We start from the raw sequence: 20329 nt of genomic DNA, 5'->3' as shown, positions 1-20329 counted from the left end.
TGACTGCTGGGGAGTCTAAAAGAAACCCCAAACCATCAACAGCCATAATATCTCTAAAAACAACAACCCTCCCTGAGCTTTCCTGTTTATTCCTGGGATTTCAGTCCAGATCAAAGCTGCTGATGACTTTCCCTTCATGCAAACTATGAATGTGGAACCACTGTCATCCAAACCACAGCATTGTCTGAGCATTCCCAGGAGGGTTTCTTGTAAGCAACTCCCACTGCATCTGCTTCCCAGAAAGCTGGCTGGGTCCTCTGCAGACTCTGTACATGTCCCCATTGCTGAGAGCTCAGCCTGAATCCTGCTTGCACTCTGCAGGACACGGTGCCCAGTCCCAGGGGAGTGCCATCACTAGGGGAAATGAGCCTTGATTAAGAAGAAAAACCAAGAGAAGGCACCAGCCACTTCCAGGGGTGCCAGAACAGCTCTTGCCCAGATCCACACGACTTCCCCACTGTGCTGCAATGAGTTGGGGATGAAGCCACCTGAGTGTCCCCTGCAGCCAGGGGGAGAAAGAGGCATCTCTGGAAGAGATTCAGGCCATGTAAGAATGATGCATGTGCAGAAGAACCCACCTCTCTCCACTAACTGTAGAGAAGGATGGGGCTGAAGACCTGAAGGAAGCTGAATTGGGGCTTACACTGCTCAGGAACTGCTCTTGAAGGATCACTCCCTCCTGCCCTTACTACCAGACTACCCGATGCGTGCTGTCTTTAGGTGTTGCTGATTCTTGACCGTCACATGTCAATTATGGAGTTCTGTGGCTGCCTGCAAGACTTCCCATGTAATTAAGCCAGTCTCCAGGCCCTGAAGGCACCATCATTGTAAATTATTCCTCTGACACTGTCCTGCCCCAGTGGATCTGGGCCTGCCACACCTGTCTGTCACGCTTTCCACCAAAGCCGGGGCCAATTACTGCTCCTTTCCAAATCAAGTACTTCAAGATCTGATGTGCCACCAAGCACATTGATTTGCTGTGCAGCAGGTAGTGCTTCTCCTTGGTCTGTGCAGGACCTATCACTGAGGGGCACAAACAGGACCCTGTTTCCGTGATGCAGGCTACAGTGCCTGCTGTTGGCCCCTCCTCGCTTCAAAGCCCACCCTGTGTCACCCACTGCTGCTGGTGCTTTGCCCTGGCCCTCTCCATGCTCTTGGGCATCCATCACGCAGTCACTGTGCCCACCAACATCACCATCATCATCATCATCATCATCATAACCATCACCATCATTCATCACGCAGTCACTGTGCCCACCAACATCACCGTCATCATCATCATCATCACCATCACCATCATTCATCACGCAGTCACTGTGCCCACCAACATCACCATCATCATCATCATCATCACCATCACCATCACCCATCACGCTATCACTGTGCCCACCAACATCACCATCTCAGCTGCAAGGCTGGTTGGGCAGCTGGTGTGTACTGATTTACACCAACAACATAAGGCAACTGCAGAAGGCTGCATTCCCAATCCCATGACTTTACAGAGGCACAAATGGACCGCAAAGATCCCTAAATAAGAAACAAAGGACTCTTCCTAAGCAACCTGATGTGGGTATGCCTTCCTTAAGAGTTTGAGGGAAAAAAATGAGTATATTCTGGGTGAGGGAGTGAGGAACCATCAATATCCTCCCAGTCTTCTGGTTCCTACTGCCAGGATAGGTGCGTGCGAGCTGTAAAGCACTCAGACCTGTGGTACCTTACCTTTCAGGTTATCGGCCACCTCGGTGTAAGACCGCAGCACTGCCAGGGACACTGCCTCCCCTGAAACACAAGGAGAGACACAGCCCTGAGGGACATACAGGTGACAGACCAGCCCCACCTTGCTCTCTGACAATGTCACATTACAATTCTCTGCATCCTAAGGTTCTTCAAGCGCTGAAAGACTTGAAAGAAATAAGGAAAATTGGACTTTATGCTTCTGTGCAGCAGAGAGCAACCAGGTTGTCCAGGCTATCCCATGAGCCCATGGGATAGCCTCTTGTCCTACACTTGGTCCCTGTAAAATGAAGGGTAAAAACCTATGAACATTGATCTATACATCTATAGATATATCTATCTACCATTGATCCATACTGAGAGATACTGTGTTCACACAGTAGCAGTCAATGAGAAGAACTGATTTAATCCAGTTGCTAACGGTGGGCAGAGGCCCGTGGGGCAGGATGCAGCACTTATTTATCGTTTAAACTTGTCTGCAGGATCACCATATTACGGAAAGCATGGTGAGCAGCACAAGCTTAGAGAAGGGACAGCCAGGCCCCATTTCATACTCACAGCTGGCATAAAACAGCACCACCGTCCGGGCAGTCTCCAAGAGGGCAGAGTGGAACGTCTCCTCTGTCAGGACAAGGATCTGCTCCAGGGGCAGCTCTCGCTTCTTGTCCCTGGCAACTGCTTCCACCACCTGATCATCCTGAATGTCTGCAAGGGACCCACAGCTGTGCATGAACACAGGTATACACACAGGGCAGAGTGAACTGCAGCCCCCTGTGCCACCCCATCAGCACGTTTTTGTGCCACCCCATTGGCTCTCAGCTGTCTCTGCTAGAGCCAGCACCTCTCAGCAGAGACATGGTGACTGTCAGCAGCGGGGAAGTAACTGCCTCGTATGGGGGAGTGGAGGCCAAGGCACAGACACACATACAAACACACTGAAATGCACTTATGCCATCTCACACCAGTTGTGCCCTCTGGTTTGAACGCTATTCTTTAAGCATGTTGGCTCCTATAGGATCCTGCACCACTTTTTTTGGAAAACAAAACCAATTTTGTATGGAAAACAAAACCAATTTTGTATGGAAAACAAATGCGTTTTCAAGGAAGCATTAAGGGGCCAGTGCCTTCTCCCTGGGGAAGGCAAGTCTGGAACAGCTCTTAGAAAAACATGTCTCAAACCTTTCCAAAGGGACCGATAATTCTGAGGCGCTTCGTCTGATGCTTGAAGAGGAGACAGTGTTGGGTGCACTTTAAACTCTCATGCCTCTGAAGCTGGATGCATTCAAGCAGAAGCACCCCTCTCCCTCATGCAGCATCTCTGCAACTGTTCATCTAACAGCTGCTGATTTTCTTCCCTGGTGTTTCCCCTAAAAATTACGCCTGTCTGTCACAAAACTCCAGTGATCTGCAGAGAATAAAAGAGCCACTTTGTACATCCGTGATGTGACTGTGATGGTTTGCCTTGGATTTGCAAAAGTGTTCTCTAATGCCTTAACGTATGCTTGCTGTCTCTAGCAGATGCTGATTACATGCCCTATCTGATGACAATCAGCTTTTCACTGTTTAGTTGCACACCTTGATTGTTATTCTCTTTTTCATCCTCATCTTCCTCCTCCTCCTCCTCCTCATCCTCCTGGATTTGTTCGACCTTGTTCTTATCTTCCACCAGAGTTATAACTTCATCAGTGTCTTCCAAGACCAGGTATTTGACTGGCACTCCCTAAAGAAAACAGAATAAATCAGTGGGAGCAAAACATCATCCTCTGCCTATTCTGTCCACGAACCAAACTCAAGGCTGACGGGGCACCATCACCCGACTCCTTATTTTTGGGGTATGTCAAAAGATTTCTAAAGCTGCCAAACAGGGGAGCTTCTGGGGTGTGTTTCTTTGACCCAATTTCACCTGCGCTTGAGTTTTTCTCACTCCAGACTGACTTTTCCTTGCCAGGAAGAAATTGTGGCTATGCGGGATCCTGTGGTGAAAGCGAACCCACACTCCACTTTCCAGCATCTTAACATAGATCCACCACTGTGAGAAAAAGCCCTGTGGCCAAACAGTAAAGGAGAGCGAGGAGGTACAGGGTCCACTTGGCTGTCCCCGCTCTAGAGGGGTGAGGCTGGGTCAGAGCAGCCCATCACAGCCTGGGAAACTGGCACAGAAAATCCTTTATCTCACGGTGCTCAACAAGAAGAGTGCTCCCAAGTGTACGTGGGCTGCTAACCCATGGAAAGAAAAGAGCAAAATGTATTTCTCAGAAATGAGACCTTGTCAGCTTAAAACTAGTTCTGGCACTGCCTCAGCGAAAGGCACTTCAGAGAAAATGAATTTTATAATGAACTGAGAGAAATGACAAACTGCTGGCACCTCCCATTGGCTCTAAGAGGAGAAACACAACATGCACATCTCTCACCAGGGCAGGGGAAGCCCTCAGGGGACACTCAGTTTCAGGTCTGATCCTGTATCTTTGCAATCAGAAGTGTGACAGTTCAGGTAATCTGGGGCAACGTGTGCTCCCTGGCATTTGTCAGCGCTGAATTCCATCTTGCTTCACAAGCTGGGTCAGGTCCCTCCAGAGCTTAGCTCATCTTGATCAATCTCATTTAACTTACACCCTGCCCTTTTCCCAGATCACTGCCAGAGGCATTCGGTTACATCAGTTCAGCACAGACCTTTGGTTGTTTGCTCTTAGTTTTACACTCATTTCCTCTCCCATCTTTCGAATGCCTTTCCTAAGGGGTAAGGGCCTTTTGAATTCCAAATCTCTGGGGAATTTGCACTTGGACTACTACCTTAGGTAGTTCACAACCTTGCATTGCCTTAGGGCGTCATGGAGATGTCATCCTGCGGTTTGAACCCAAAGCAAACACTTTCTTTTGTCTCCTGTAAGCAGGCACAGTTGCTCTGCAGTACCAAACTCAGGCAGTTCCAAACACATGTATGTATCTAGGGAAAGACGCTTCCCTTTGAGCTTCTAGGAAGGCTGCCAAATTACAACGGAGGCAAGCAACGCCCCAACACCTCTCAAGAGCACCATGCCCAGACAGGGAAATAAGAGTTGTACAATAAAGAAATCCAGCATCTAACCTCATCTGGTGTCTTGAGAGCGACGTTCGACCGGAGCAGAATGTTTAAATCTACGAGGTCCCTTCCAAAACACAAAGTGAACATTAGATGGTGTGATGTGTAAGGTCACCCACTCCATTCAGCCTGCCTGGCTGGCAAGCCCACCTCTCTCAGGAGCACCATGTCCTCACAGAGTTGTGCTTCAGTGCCCCAGAGAACTTGCAGGAACCCAGAATCAGCATCAGTGGTAGAGAAATAGGCTCCAACTGACCTTCTGGTGGGACTGACACCACACGTGCTGCATAACATGCCTATTTGGCACGGGGCTTGGATTCCCCTTCTGTGATTTGGGTCTTTGCCCACGCACTGGTAGCCACATCCCAGTGCAGATGAGCTGCTGGTGGACTTCAGCCCATGAGTAAATATAGCCAAGAAGTACCTCCATACAGGGAGGTACCACAGTGGCAGAAAGCTGGAAGAAGAGAGCCCACACCCATCCTTCCTCCATCTCCTCCCATTTTCACAGCTGCCAGCAGACATCCCCAAAGGCCATGCAACCATGCCTACAGCGGCTGCACACCTCCTTTGGCAAGACACCATGGAAGCATTTGCAAACACAAGCCAGTCTGGTGTACGCAGGCTACTCCTGAGCCCGTGGAGCAGAGATCAGCAATCAGTGGTCAATCGCAGAGGAAACCAACAGATTTCCACAGCACAGCTGCCCTATGGCCAGCCACAAGCGTGTCTTATGTCCTCCTAGGGAACAAGCATGCTGGTCTAACTCAGAGAGCCCTCGTTGACTGAGGAGGCACCACTTACTGAGCAGAGACCCCTGCCACGTCCCAGCACCCAGCACCCAGTGTCCACCTCCTCTACTGGATCTCCTTCTGCCCTTAATTCAAGGGCAAAATACAAGCCTTCCATCTGTGCTAAGTTTCCTTTCCAAAATCTCTCTTAGTCTGACTGAAGTCAGCAAGAGACTCAAACATTTCTACACTCTCAGCCAGTCTGAAACCAACCTAATCTGATTCTGGACGAGTCCTTAAATGTGACATCCTCTCGCAGGATATAACCTAGTTTTACTGCCTCTCATACAAATCTGAATAAGCCCACTATCATCCTGGCGGTGGGGTAATGGAGCTCAGAAACACCACAAAAAGCAAGGAGAACCCCAAAACACCTGAGAGCAAATACCTGGACAAAAGGGCAACTCCTGCTTTCCCCAAGAGCTGCCAGGCCACAAACTCTGCTGTCCTCTTGTCAGCCTCGTAGGTCTCTTTCTGGCTGAGGATGAACACAAGTGGTAGCCCAAGCTGTAAGTGAACGGTGGAAACCTTCTCTGGGTCCTCAGCAACCTCTGTCTGGAGAAGAGACACGGTTATACCGCAGCACATCTCCACACTGTTGAAGGTACCTCAGCTCTTCTGCACAGTCCAAGCCACCATGTGTTCCCCAGCCACAGAAATAAGGATACCCTCCCTCAAGAAAAAGCCTCCAACCCCAATTCTAAAACATCCATCAAAGCAGAACCCACACAACCCCAGTTAAACTGTTCCAATCTGCCATGACCCTCCCTGTTAAAAACCTGGGCTTTATTATGCATGTTCTTTGTGACTTAGCAACTTCAGATGTCAAATCTCCATTAACTTTTATTTACCTGGCATCCATTCCCCAGAGCAGTTTGAACACCCCGGCTGCAACATGCAAGAGTTGGCATCTTCTCCCTTCCTGCCTTGGACATGCTGCTTCATGACAGCACGGAGCTGCTTAACGAAGCTGCCTTCCCTCCATGCGCCTAACCCAGGAGGCTGGCTGAAGAAGGCACTTCCCAGCTCATCTACCTGCCCTTTCGGCTGGGCAGAGATGTCACCAGTGGGAACTGGAGGCCTGCTGAAGTTCACTGCCCGGTGGGAAGAGGAGATCGGAGGGAGCCTCCTGCCCCTTGTGCTCACCCAGGCATGAATGACTGATATCGAACTCCCCAGGGTGCTGAGCCTCCTGTGGGGAGCCTAGAGGAGCGGCTAAGGACCTTGGGCTTGTCTAGTTTGGAGAACAGGAGGCTAAGGGGCGACCTCATTGCTCTCTACAGCTTCCTGAGCAGGGGACGTGGAGAGGGAGGTGCTGATCTCTTCTCCCTGGTATCCAGTGACAGGACACGTGGGAATGGTTCAAAGCTGCGCCAGGGGAGGTTTAGACTGGACATTAGGAAGCATTTCTTTACCGAGAAGGTGGTCAAACACTGGAACAGGCTTCTGAGAGAGGTGGCCAATGCCCCAAGCCTGTCAGTGTTTGAGAAGCATTTGGACAATGCCCTTAATAATTTGCTTTAACTTTTGGTCAGCCCTGAAGTGGTCAGGCAGTTGGGCTAGATGATCGTTGTAGGTCCCTTCCAACTGAACTATTCTGTTCTGTTCTGTTCTGTTCTGTTCTACTCTAGACGTCCCAGCGAAGTCCAAGGAGCACCTCCACCCCATTCCCACTCATGGTGCTTACAGACAACTAGAGGAGCATAGATTGGTGCCAGGGCTCCCCGGAAAGGTCTAAGCAAGCTGAGCAGTGCAATGGAGTGTTGCTCCCACCCAGCCCCATGCCTGTTCTTTGCTTGGACCCAAGCTGGGAGCTTTGCATGGGGAAGGGGCAGATTCTCACGCTCAGCCTTGCCCTCCGCTCACACCTCCCTCATCCTCACATCCACCCCAGCTACCCTCACGCTGCACGGCCCAAGCGGCTCCTCTTCCCCAGTCATACCACCAGAGGGGCCCCCATGAGCTTGAGGTGCCTGTGGATGTTGAGCATCGTCAGAGTCTGCCCCATGGCTGTCCTCCTGCAGGGCTGCGCCAAGTCCGTGGCCTGCTGGCAGTGGCAGAAGAACAGCCGAGCAGACGACACATCAGACTCCTCATTGCTGTGAGACAGAAAACAAAAACCATGCTGAGCTAGGCATCCACCACCAGGTTTTAAAATGCCCTGACAGAATGACCATGTTTGCTGACATGTTTTACAGGGCAGATGATCCTCAAGTTCAGGGTTTGGCAGGCTTGTGGGACCTTTTCAAGGGCCCTACTACTGATAGGTACAATTGTGTCCAGCCGCTTTTCAGAACTATGCTGAACATCTGATAAAAACCCTGGCTCACCGGATGTAAATGACCTCAATCCCAGAATATTTGGCTCAAGGACACAAATTAAGCTTTTCTCAGTGGGACCAGCCATGCCACTGCCATGGAGACCCTGGCTGGGGGAGGACAGCTGAAGTACAGCTTTGCTCATGTCTTTTACCTCACTGATGACATCCTTCAGACTGTATAAGACTATTCTACGTTTTGAACAGCATTGGTTTTGGCTGCACCAAAGGAAGCAGTGAGATCAAGTTCCCTGGATGGTTCCCTGGTTGGTTAGTGGTTCCTGTTCTGATACCATCACTGGTGTTAGCCTGTAGGTCAGCTTTGGAAGGTCACATTTCTTTTCTTACGCACCCATTCCCCACCTCTAAAAGGGATCACCTCTTTGTAAAGGATTTTAAGACCCCTCTGTGGAAGAGCAGGGTGTAGTATTAAGACCTCAAAGCCTGCCACCCCGGTTGGCTGAAAGCTATTCATGTTGGTGAAGCTACCACCATTTCATCAGCTAAGGAGGTGGCCTGCTGGTGTCCTCTCTGCTTTAAGCAGAATGAAGCCAATTCCTGTCCAAATGACAACCGTGCCATCTAGTGGCAGCCACAAAATGCTATCCCTGATCATGATCCTGCAAGGATGGGATGGCACCTTGGGGAAGGACCACCTTGGTGCTTGCCCTGGTGTCACCTCTGAAAGCAGGCAAATCGTTGGATAAATGCTTTGCTGAAGATGCAACATGCTGTGTGATATTCCCACCTTTCTCCCCCTCAGTTTCCTGACTGCAGTAGGTCACATCAGCAGCAAGTCGCTTTGAAGGATCTGCCCTTCTAATGCAGCTCCTCCTGCATGGGAAGGGGATGGCCTGAGCTGGCCAGCTCCAGTGAAGCCATCGCGTGGAAAGTCCCAAATGCAACACTCCAGGGAGCAGTGTCTCGTGCAGCCGAACTGCAGAACTCACTGCTGCCAGAAGTTGTGGAGATGAAAAGTAAAAATGTGTTTAAAAAATTCCGGTGGCTGTTAACACCATGATACAGGTGCAACCCCCATCTTTGAGAGTCCTGAAACCTCTGACTGCCAGAAGATGGGAGGCTGCAGGCAACACACATCCATTCCCTCATACCCCTCGGTAAGCACCTATGGCCACTGCAGAGATAAGATATGGAGCTGGGTGGGCTTTGCTCCGACCCGCTATAGCAGTTCTTACCCTTCTCAGCCGGCCAGACTTGCTCAGCAAAGCGCAAGGCTGAGTGTTTTAAGACTGTAACATCAGCTATGTCGTCCCCCTCAAAACCCATGGCTGAGGTTTGACCAGTCAGCTATGGAAAGGAGACAGTGGGCTCTTCTCCTGTAAAATCCCATTCAATGAACAGTCACAAATGGCATGGCTAGTCCGTGTCCAGAAACACAAGCAGCAGCTGGTTTTGGAAAAGCAAAACAGACCTGGCTGTCCACTCTTGGCATAACATCGTAATACCATCCCAGATTTGACCTGGGAATCCGAGAAAGCAAGAGTAGAGCAAAAAGTGCAGGGGAGCAGCTCTACCTGGTGTGTGTGGTTGACAGCCACCTGAATATGAGCCAGCAGTGTGCCCAGGTGGCCAAGAAAGCCAACGGCATCCTGGCTTGTATCAAAAATAGTGTGGCCAGCAGGAGTAGGGAAGTGATCATGCCCCTGTACTGGGCACTGGTGAGGCCGCACCTCGAATGCTGTGTTCAGTGTTGGGCCCCCCACGACAAGAGAGACATTGAGGGGCTGGAGCGTGTCCAGAGAAGGGCAACGGAGCTGGGGAAGGGTCTGGAGCAGAAGTCTTATGAGGAGCGGCTGAGGGAGCTGGGATTGTTTAGCCTGGAGAAAAGGAGGCTGAGGGGAGACCTCATCGCTCTCTACAACTGCCTGAAAGGAGGCTGTCGAGAGGTGGGGTCGGTCTCTTCTCCCAGGTAACAAGTGATAGGACGAGAGGAAATGGCCTCAAGTTGCGCCAGGGGAGGTTTAGACTGGATATTAGGAAATTTTCCTTCACTGAAAGGGTTATCAAGCGTTGGAACAGGCTGCCCAGGGAAGGGGTTGAGTCCCCATCCCTGGAGGTATTTAAAAGCCGTTTGGCTGAGGTGCTTAGGGACATGGTGTAGTGGTGGTCTTGGTAGTGTTAGGTTTACGGTTGGACTTGATGATCTTAAAGGTCTTTTCCAACCTATACGATTCTGTGATTCTGTCTGTGTTTGGACATACCCAGCGTCTTTCAACAGCGTTGCCTCAGTTGTCAGAACAAACTGGTGGACAGTCCCATAGACAAAAGCTGCCTCCATCACAGCTCTGTGCTCTGGAAAGAGAAAGGCAAGACCAACTCATCTCAGCTCCCTCCAGATCTCTCTCTTCATCTTTCCCAGTTGTAAACATCAAGGCTCAGAACTCTCAGTAAACAGTCGTGGCTGTCTCAAGACACACTATGAAGGTAACTGAGTAACTGGAGCTGAACCCAGTTGCTGATCCCCAGTAAACACACAGGTGGTGTAAGTGAACCCATCCTGCTGCATAACCAGAGATCTGCCAATGGGTTTATTTATTTATTAAGACAGCAACCGCTGGCTTGCTTTCCCTCTCAAGTCCACCTCTGAAAGTTTGTGTGCTCCCCACAAAACTTTCCTGGTGCAACTGATCCCTTCGGAAACACAGCAAGACAGACAGAGGTGGAGAACTTGTGTCTCAGTGGCCCTTTCAGGTTTCCTTGATCCTCCATTTGCAGGATTTTGGGTCAGAAACCCAGCTCCCTTGCACCTTAGTGAAAAAGGCTCTGGGAGGAGAGCAAAGATGAAAAGCTGAGTGTTAATACCTGCTGTCCCAGTAGCTGGTACATAGGCAAAGACCATGTTCGACCTCCCTTTCAATGCATTTTCAATGTTCTGAAGATCTGCCAGTGTTTCAACGTATTTAACTTCATTAAAGAGCAGGGCACTGTGGAGTCAGAAAAAAAAATCATTAGCAACTACTTTCTTTCAAGAGTAAATTTGCAAACACATAACTGTGATGGGAAAAACAAGGTAAAATTCCAGCTTCCTGCTGGCAGATTGAAGATTCACAGCCAAATACAACTGCCCAGATGTGTGTTGGTGAGTCATCTCAAGGACAGAGATTTAACAGGGCCAAACCATACCAAAGAGAGAAGCAGCCTTCTGCTGGGCTGAGATCAGCCTCTGGAATATGTGGGGTTTGTATTTATGCAAAACTTTATATATATCAACAAGTGAAAATGGAAAGTCAATGATTTCACAGAGATGAATCTGGTCTGTACTTACAACAAAACGTTAGCAACAATGGAGTTCACGTCAAACAAGGCATCGGTGGGGAACTCTCTGATCAGCATGTTACCTCTGGGGAGGGAAGAAAGAGTATCACCAAAGAAACTATGAAAGATTAGCTACACGTATTAAATGAATTTTCACTCTGCTGAATACTTTCAGATATTTGCTGGCAGGTATGGCTGGAAAGAAAATGTCAGGATTGAGTTTGGGGATTTAGGACCAGGTGTCCAGGCAATGCTGTTTTAGTGAAGTCACCTCTGTCACAGCCATTTCATTCAGCTTGTGGGGACTGTTGATGAGAAGCCTAGCACAGACTGACAGAAGGTCTTTATATACCAAGCATCACCCTGTAGACCCTCACCACCAGAGGAAATGTTTCTGTGGGTCATGTACAACAGTCAATGAGAACTGAGCTGACACATGGAGAAGCTTCCAGCTGACAACCCATGGAGAGACCAGGCGCTAAACCTTCGCATCCAGGGTGGATAAGCTAAACACACCAACAGGAAGAGCACCAAAGGGTGCTTCTTTCTAGGAGTAGATCAAAAACCTAGTGGACTGAGTGTAACCCTGGGGGACCTGGTGGTGGGAGGCCAAGAGGACAGAAGAACACTGATGATTTCTCTCATGGTTTCATGTAGCAGCACAGCCCTCTGCTGCTCAAAGGAACATGGGGCAGGATGGGAGGTTTCACACCGAGGACAAAGCATCTACTTTACGTGTGTTGGACCTTTTGGAGGTACTTTTCGCTAAACTCTGTATGTCACTGCTGTCCTCAGGGCTCCTCTCTTCCTATGCAGACATCTCTCTCTGATCGCTGACAGCGTTTCCTCCAAACATTTGCACTGGAAAGCAATCACAGTGTGGTGCCCAGAAAATCCCCCTTACCTGAACAGGTAGGCTTTCCTTAATGCATTTTCTTTTCCACAGTATCTTGAGATATCCTCTTTGGGACAATTAACCTAGACATTGAAAGCATGTAATTAGACCTTCAGCTCCAAAGAAAGCACTACAGCTTTTTTCCATTCAAGGGTGTAAATACAGCCTTTCCAAACCCACTGGGAGAGAAAATATACAACAAAATGGAGTCCAGAGCTGGGGATTGGAGTTTCTACTTCAGTTCTCCAGCTCAGCCTGCCCTGAATTGGGTCAGACGGGATCAAGAGATCTTATGATCTGCCCAGCATATTCAAAGTGACAGATCAATGCTTGCGTATTAAACTCAGCCTGTATCAGGAGGAAATTAAATACATGCACACACATATATAAGCACTTCTTATAATCTCATTACACTTGCCTGAATTTGTAATTCCCTCACCTAAATCTGCATAAAGTTTCAGCTAAAAACTCCTTTATATGAAATATTTATTGCACTGAATCGAAAAGAAGTGAACCAACCCCATCCATCGTTCTTTGCAGTTTGAGCTGGCAGGAGGGAGTCGTGGAGGGAGCTGGGCAAGTCCCACCTTCTGAGTGAGACGAGCGGGCTGATGCCCTCCTGTGCAGCATGCTGGGGATCGTACTCTTCCTTGTGCCATGCCCATGGGTACACAGCAATGACCAAGCAACTCCACGCACCCCATGCAGCTGCTGGGAGGCCAGATTAGATCAGCCAGCTAAGCCTGGTACGTGGGGTTGCCCATGGAAAAGAGCAATCTACAAGACAAATGTGAGTAGCTGAATGTTCCCTCAATCCATGAATGCAAATCAAAGTGCACAGGTTCATCTGCTGAGACTGAACTGGGAGGCCAGGAGCAGCTCAGGGCTGCCCCTGCCTGACCCTCAACACTGCCAGCCCTCTGCTTCGCTCTCTCTGTTTGGAGACACAGGCACAACATCAAGCCTCTCTGGGACACAGGAACCTGCCCGTGTCCCGCAGGAAGAAGGTGTGACACAACCCACAAGCAGTAGATGTAAGGCCAGGGCAAGGGATAAAACGGGATGCCCTGGTCTGTCAGTACCTGCCTTCTTGTGGGGTCCAAGTGCATCAGTCCCTAATGTGGGTCGAAAGAAGCTCTGTCCACCCCGCAGGAAGCCCTGCAGAAATAATCTGCAGAAATAGCCTGTCCCGCTCCTTATCCCCATTTACCTTCACCACCGAAATGCCATAGTCCTGGAGGGCCTCGGCCGAGTTCTCAATCTGCTCCAAGAAGGGCTGGGCGCCAGGAGAAACTGAAACACAAATCCACCATGGTTTCCACCCCTCCCCCTTACGGATGAGGCAGGTGAAAGTACCCTCAGGGCAAGCACTGTCTGTGCTCTAGCAAGGTAACAGCATGCTAAGGTCCCCATGCAAACATCCCTGGGACATCCGAGCAGACCTGAGCAGGGCAAACAGGGAGCCGTGGCGTACTGCCGGCAGAGGTGCTGGGAGCTGGCTGGGGAAGGCAGAGGGACTGGGACTGGTTTTGTCAGATGGGTCCTGCTGGGCTGGGCTGCAGGTCCTCAGAGTCAAGAGCGTCCTCCTGCCACACACTGAGACAGTGCTTGACACAATATGGTCTTGCTCTTACTCAGAGACTAAGGTATTTACTGAAACAAAACCAATATGGGCAACAACACAAATGCCCACAGACCCCCACCTTCCTTTCTAACACACCCAGCCTCTCAATGCTGACATGGGAGCTGTGTTGGTGTCTCAGGCCACACTGGTGTCTGGAAAACCATACCTGGGGGTCATGAAGGAGCAGAACAAGAAAGACAAGGCCAAGGACCTCCCTGTAATTCTTGACAGCCCTTAGTTCCCCTGTATGCAAGGTATCTCCCTTTCCCTGGGAGGTACCATGGAAGAGAAACCCAGCCCCCTTGAGGGGACAACTTCTTAGGAGGCTGGGTTTCTTTTCCATGGTACGTCCAGAAAATAATCCAGAAAATTAATGAAGAGGTTTGAAGGAGTGTGCCTGGGGACACAGCCAGGAAAGATCCCACCCCAAGAGGTCTCTGCCTGTCAGGAGCACTTGGAGCTGTGCAAACACAGATCTGCCAGCTGAGCTTGACCAGCTCTTCAAAGTCACTTTGGGTTTAAAAATCTCAAGAATTGCCTCTTCATTGTTCCACCTTCACACACACCCTCACACATGCCTTTGCTGAAAACCCAGGCTGACATAAATGTTAAATACATACCATTATGGCTGAAATAAGCCAGGGATGCTCTGCCAGCTTGCAAGCTACTGAAATACTCCTGGGGGCTCAGCTCCTGCAGCAGCCTCGCACTTCCTCGTGTTGGGATGGAGGAAGCACAGAAGAGCAGGAAAGAGAAGGAAAAAACCCATCTCTCCTTTTGGGCTGACATGGCTGTTATCAGCTACAGGCATGGGAGAGTCACAACTGGGAAAAAAATTCAAAAACATAGACATATATACACAAACAAATATATGAGTGTCTTCTGTTTAGGTATGTGCAGCATGACTGTAATTTCCAGATGTGACACAAACATCTCGAGGATGTCATGAATTAGTCACTAGACTAGCAGGTGATTCAGGCAACTGTAAAGATGATAGCAAAGGCTATTCCCTTTCCTTGAGCGGTATCTGCAAGCGCATGGACCCTCCATGCTTTCAGTTCACGGCTGTTTTTCTTCCCTGTTTGTTTTTTGTTTTGAGTCAAACAGAAATTACACATGCAGGCAGAAAACAGTGGCTGTATCATACAAAAAAACCGACCCAAACTGTCTCAATCCTCATTAAAAAGCTTTGAGGATGCCACTAGCCTTATATGTGCCACTGATAGAGGTGTTCACAAAGGGACGGGCCATATTGCCCACTTCAGACCATGCCAAATGATGTGGGGAGGTTCAAGAGCCCTCCTCTAGTGCCTGCCCCATCTCTCTGCCAGTCAAGATTTCAGCTACACCAAATGGGAGAGGGGTTTGGGCAAACTCCACAGGCTTGTCACACCTTGCTCGGTCCAGCCTCATGTTATCCTGACATTGGTGGCACGGGAGGAAAACCACGACCCACGCCAGGCTGCAGGGCAGTCTGGGCACTCTCCCTTCCACGCTGGGTCTCCACGTGGAGCTGGTTAGGAGAGGAGCCGAGGAAATTTGTGAGATGCTTCAGAGAATGGAGCAAAGACCAAGTGTGCAAGCCTGCTGCCAGGGTTCACCAGCAGCCCTCCCCAGGCTGCCCTGCCACAGCTGTTTAACTCTTCTGGCTCAGGTTAAGGGGCTCAGGAGAGCTTCATGTGGACAACCACTACAGGATGAGAAAACACCTTCTTCCCACTTCATTCTCCTGTTTAATAGCAGGTTCCTTCGCAGCCTGCTCTCCAGGTATCAGCCTTTGCCCCTGAGTGTGCAAGGGCACGGCTGGTCCCTGGTCAACGATGAGACAAAGCTGGAATTGAAGTCATGTAGAAGCTGTTTGCTTTGCATCATGAGCTGCAGCTGTTTTGGTTAACAAACGCCCCTGTGTCCCTGGACTGTCATTCCCTCCAGCACCCCGTCAGATGCTGTCAGCTTACTATCGCTGCTCTGTGATGAACCCAAACTCAAATGCTCAAAAACAAGCAGGCAAAGTCCCCCTGCTCCAAGAGCAGGGAGTTAGTGAAAGCTAGGCATGCTCAACCTTCACAGGCTCCCTCTCCTGTTGCTGAGGTGTTTGGATCAGGCCTGAACGGCACAAAGGAACAAAGACAGAGCTGAGAAAGGCATTAATTTTTTTCTTTTCATCTGAAAATCTCCAGTTCTCTCCTTTCCAGCTTTGGGAAGCGCCAGGCATTTCTGGTCCTTTGCCCTCCCATCTGTTCCTCTGGCTTACAGAGGGGACAGAGATCGGGGCGGGAGAGCAATGTTTATTAAATGACAAACTTGGCTACAGCGGGATGGAAAAATAAACTCAATCCTGGCATGCGGGAACCAGCCTAGGTCAAATGGCAGAGCTTACTGTCAAGGAGGCAAGAGGAGCAGCCTCCATTGACTCAAAGACTTCACAGCGTTATACCTGGAGGAAGGTGCCAGTAGTTTAAAACACAAACCAGCCTCTACCCAGCCCCGAGACCTCTTCATATCTCCTCTGGCTCTTGTAGTTTTTCTAGCATCCACCTTCTGCCCTCTCCACATCCCGGTGTGACTGCTGCTCTTTTCCTTGCACCTCTCCCAAAGTCAGCCCTGTCTGCCCCACCATGACCCTTCACTCTGTCCCACGTCCCCGCTCCTCCCTGTGCCCCCTCACTCTGTCCCACCACCCTCGACCCCGCTCCTCCCTGTGCTTTTCTTGCCCTTCACACAAAAATGTGTGCTCATCCCTTCCCTACTCATGTCCTCTCACCTCCTCCTTACTCCGTCCTGCCCAGCAGCTTCCCTCTGTGCCCCATCAATCCAGAGTCGAATATTCAGCTTTTAGGGCATTTCCTCTGTCACCTCTTTTCCATCAATGGAAAATTAACACCACAGGGCTGGAAACAGCCAGAACCCTGTACTGCAGCCACTTGCAGGATTACCAGAGATGTGTGAAAATACCAGGGATGTGTGAACCAGCTCTGTGTCACTGCTGGGACACCCTTAAGCCCATGGGGCAGCCTAGCACAGCATAGATGGTATGGAAGACCTGGATCATGTTTTCATTGTCATACCTCCAACACAGAGCCAGGCAAGGTGGTTAAGGCCACTGCAGATGACCTAAAATGAAACCAAATACACCAGGGACACCCATCACAAACTCTCGCGTTGGCATAAATTGCTTGTGCCACATCAGTTTTGCTTGGGAATCCTGCAGCGGTAACCACGGGCTGGGATCCCCACATCACCTCTGTGATCCCATCTGCTTTCCCTGACACCTTGCCTTGCAGAGCCCCCAGCTGCCAATATTTATTACTGAGGAAGCTGCAGCATATTTCATTCAATGGAGGGTGGCGTGGGGTGGCTTTTAAGATACACAAGGCAAGGGAGAACCACTCTCCTGGATTGCAGAGCCAGCCGGGTACCATCTCCATCATCCACAGGCCTCTCTGAAGCCAGGAGAAACACCACCAACCTGGACTTAAATGCCAGTGATGTAAAATCTCCCACATCCCTCAGTAGGGTATTTTCCTCCCGGTGATCAATTACCTTCTTACAAAAAACCTACACTTTATGTCTGGTCCAAATATGTTACACTGCTGCTTCTCCTTTGTTTTACCTTGTTATATCAGTATATTCCAACCTGCAGAGCCCTCAGTTGGCAAGTTTTAATTCCCTAGGTAGTTTTAATTCCCTAGGCAAGTTTAATTCCCTAGGATGCTCCTAAATGGAGTCACCTCAGCCTCTCCTGTGATGATCAAAGCAGATCAGGCCTTTTGTTGCAGCAGGTCATGCACCCTGCAGCCAGCCAGTATGCTGTGCTGCTCGCCTGCCTTTCACGCCCTTACGGCAGCCATTAACCACTGTGCTGCCCTCCCAGATTTGCTGGCAGAGGGGACACATAACAGCCCCCAAATCAATGCGGGCTGACTCAACCTCTTAGCTACAGCAAGATAAACAGGCTGAAGCACTCTCCCCGGCACAACTGGATGCCCCAGCCCAAACATGCCTGCTGCTGCTGCTGAAAAATGCAAGGGAGAGCTGATGGCTCTTCTTGCACTTTGGATCATGCATACAGGTTTCCTTTAGGGGATCCAGAAAAACTCCCTGAAAAGCGCTCTATTCCAGCCTTCTGCTCTGTAGATCCATGTGAATCCCTCCAGCCACACGTCACTGCCCGACCAGCAAGCCTTTCCCAAAATGCATCCAATTTGCTTGCAGCCAGCTCGTCCAAAGATGGAAGCTGTCCCAACAGCTGTATTGTCCGCAAATTTCTTTCCTCCTGAAGAGATGATAAATTGGCTCTTCAGGGCCAAAGAAGGCATCCCGGGGATCCCACTGAAGCATATCTGGATGACGCTGACTCTCCAGTGACCACCCACTATGTGAAACTGTCACCCTGGGGCCACTTCACTGCCTGGGGGGGGGCTAGGTTTGTCCCGTGGGTTTTTAATTCATCAGAAGACCACGCAAGTCCAAGTCGCATGCCTGACAACTGTTGACATATACTGCTGACAACTGCCGAAATACTGCTTATGTCAAGCAATATTTAAGTCGTCTTTTTCTCCCGGGTGAGGTTATGTGTTAGTTTTATGGAATCCTATGGCTGCCCAGCAATAACCTCCCTTCCTTACCACATATTGCATTATTTTGCATATTTTTCACTACACGCTTCCCTTCCCTGCTCACCTTTGAAAAAGTGGCCAGCACCAGCCTTCTCCTAAGCAGCAGACAAGTCAGGTTAATTATCACTACCCAGTTTTGCTGGAACAGAGCTCAACCCAGCTCCTTTCAAATTTTCCAAAGGCAAGTTCTTTGATCCAGCTGACTTGAATAAGGTCAAGAAGCTGCAGTTTCCCAGCGTTTGGAGCTGGGACAGCGCTGAGATTGTTCTCCATCGCTTTGGGATGGGCCTGCGATCATCGGTCCGAAATACCTGTTGGCCATTCCCACCCGGCCCTTCTCCCCAGCAGCCTGTGGAGGAGGCAGGGGTTGCAACCTGCAACTGCGAGGCCCCTACAGCCGTGCCCCGCCATCATGTGCTGCGGTGGCCATGACCCTACAGCTTGCGGGAATATGTTTCCACCCGTGCTGGACGCTCCGACAAGCCTCCCTGCCAGGCTGCGATGCCAGGACCCAAAGCAGATTCATGCACTGCTTCCAGCCAGAAACCAGAGCCTCGCTGCAGAGGTATTTATCCTGCATTTATCCACAAACGCTGTTTCAAGCCGGAGCACTGCCAGGCCTTTTGTGCACAGGCAGGTACACTTTTCAACCAGCAGCATTTTAAGGACGTTGCGGATTGCTGCATAATCAGCCCGCGGTGCAAATCCGTGCCGGGGCAGCTCATGAGACCGGAGGCATATCTGGCACACCGTGTCGGATGATAACGGAGCTCCACTCTGCACCGCCACCTCTCCCCCAGCCTCTGACCCCCTGCATCGAACCTGCCTGATTTTCAGCGCAAATGCAAGATATGGGCCTGCAGTCAGGGGACGAGGGTGCCTACAGGGGCGGCTGCGGTGAGCCGCGGGAGCAGCATCTTGCAGCGCAGGGATCCTTCTCAAGGATCGTCAGCAGAGGTGGGAAACACAGCGACATCAAAGCGCATCCCAGCCTGCTGCCCAGCGTGCTTTGCCTGGCTGGTTTCTTTGCAGTGCTGCTCCCACGCTGCCCCATCTCCTGCCACTTCCCAGAGAGTTTCACTTTCATTTTCACTTCCAGGTCCCACTTCCCAGCATCCAGTAGCCCCGCTGGGCCTGGCTTGCTAGCCAAGGCTGCAGGAGGGACACGCGGCAGCCTTTCCCTCTGCCCACACCGGGAGAGGAGCGCTTCAATGCCCGTGCACGGCAGCCAGCCCGCAGCATCACCCACTGCTCCTGCACCACTGCCCCTATTTAGTCTGTCCCTGGGGACCAGCCCCCCAAAGTCCCTGGAAAGCAGCTGGCACTGTGATGACGGACATTGCTGAGCTGCCTCCAAGATGGCTTAGGGATGTCACCTACCTGGGTGTCCTCAGCTGAAGTCCTTGTCCCTCCACCACGGCTGCTAGAAGAGCGTCATGCATGGAGGTCTCCCCTTGGCCCCAGCAGCCCCCTGGGGTCGGCGGCCCGGCTGTACAGCTGGAGAATCTGCGAGGCGGCCTCGTCCCACACACTGGCAATGGGATGCCAGAAATAAAGCTGGCAGGTCTGTGCCAGTCCGGCCCTTCCAGCGGTGGGATCTCTGAGACCCGAGCTGAGATCTCTTGGTGGCAGGGGTCTCTCAGCTGCTCACCTGACCGCTACGATCCCTGCCCCTTCCCCACCGCCACAGGGATCGCTGCCCGTAACGGAAGAGACAACACCGCAGGCTGCACCTACGGCAGCGGGGCTTCCTCCCGCAAACCCACGCAGGCCGCTGGGGGTGCCCAGATCCCCCCCGGCAGCTCCGGGGCCCCCTCTGGGAAAGCTCCCCGCTCCCTGCAGGAACCCCAGACCGGCTCCCGGAGGTACAGCGCTGCCGGAGCCCACCCCGCCAGGCGGAGGCTCTCTGCCCCGACTGCTGCGGGGACCCCCGGAGCCGTCCCCAGTGGCTCGGGGCTGCCCGGGGCCGCCCCGGGAGCTGCCGGCCCCCCGCC

At 51.0% G+C, this 20329-nt stretch overlaps 1 protein-coding gene across 1 annotated transcript in view; it reads right to left on the bottom strand.

The window, feature by feature from the left end:
• TXNDC16 (thioredoxin domain containing 16) overlaps positions 1-20280 on the bottom strand; it is a 43845-nt gene extending 23565 nt beyond the window's left edge. The window contains exons 1-14 of the mRNA XM_075503943.1: positions 20264-20280; positions 19716-20137; positions 14337-14540; positions 13303-13385; positions 12102-12175; positions 11208-11282; positions 10745-10866; positions 10144-10234; positions 7547-7703; positions 5993-6159; positions 4820-4880; positions 3310-3454; positions 2293-2439; positions 1720-1779 (exon numbers count right to left, since the gene is read on the bottom strand). Of these exons, the coding sequence (XP_075360058.1) occupies positions 1720-1779; positions 2293-2439; positions 3310-3454; positions 4820-4880; positions 5993-6159; positions 7547-7703; positions 10144-10234; positions 10745-10866; positions 11208-11282; positions 12102-12175; positions 13303-13385; positions 14337-14505 (1351 nt within the window). The 5' untranslated portion in view covers positions 14506-14540; positions 19716-20137; positions 20264-20280. The remainder of the gene's footprint in view (positions 1-1719; positions 1780-2292; positions 2440-3309; positions 3455-4819; positions 4881-5992; positions 6160-7546; positions 7704-10143; positions 10235-10744; positions 10867-11207; positions 11283-12101; positions 12176-13302; positions 13386-14336; positions 14541-19715; positions 20138-20263) is intronic.
• Positions 20281-20329: the final 49 nt, after the last annotated feature.

Source organism: Mycteria americana, chromosome 5, assembly GCF_035582795.1.
Source record: "Mycteria americana isolate JAX WOST 10 ecotype Jacksonville Zoo and Gardens chromosome 5, USCA_MyAme_1.0, whole genome shotgun sequence".
Classification (NCBI taxonomy): domain Eukaryota; kingdom Metazoa; phylum Chordata; class Aves; order Ciconiiformes; family Ciconiidae; genus Mycteria; species Mycteria americana.
The sequence above is the reverse complement of the archived record's forward strand: the minus strand, read 5'-3'. Positions and strand labels throughout refer to the sequence as shown.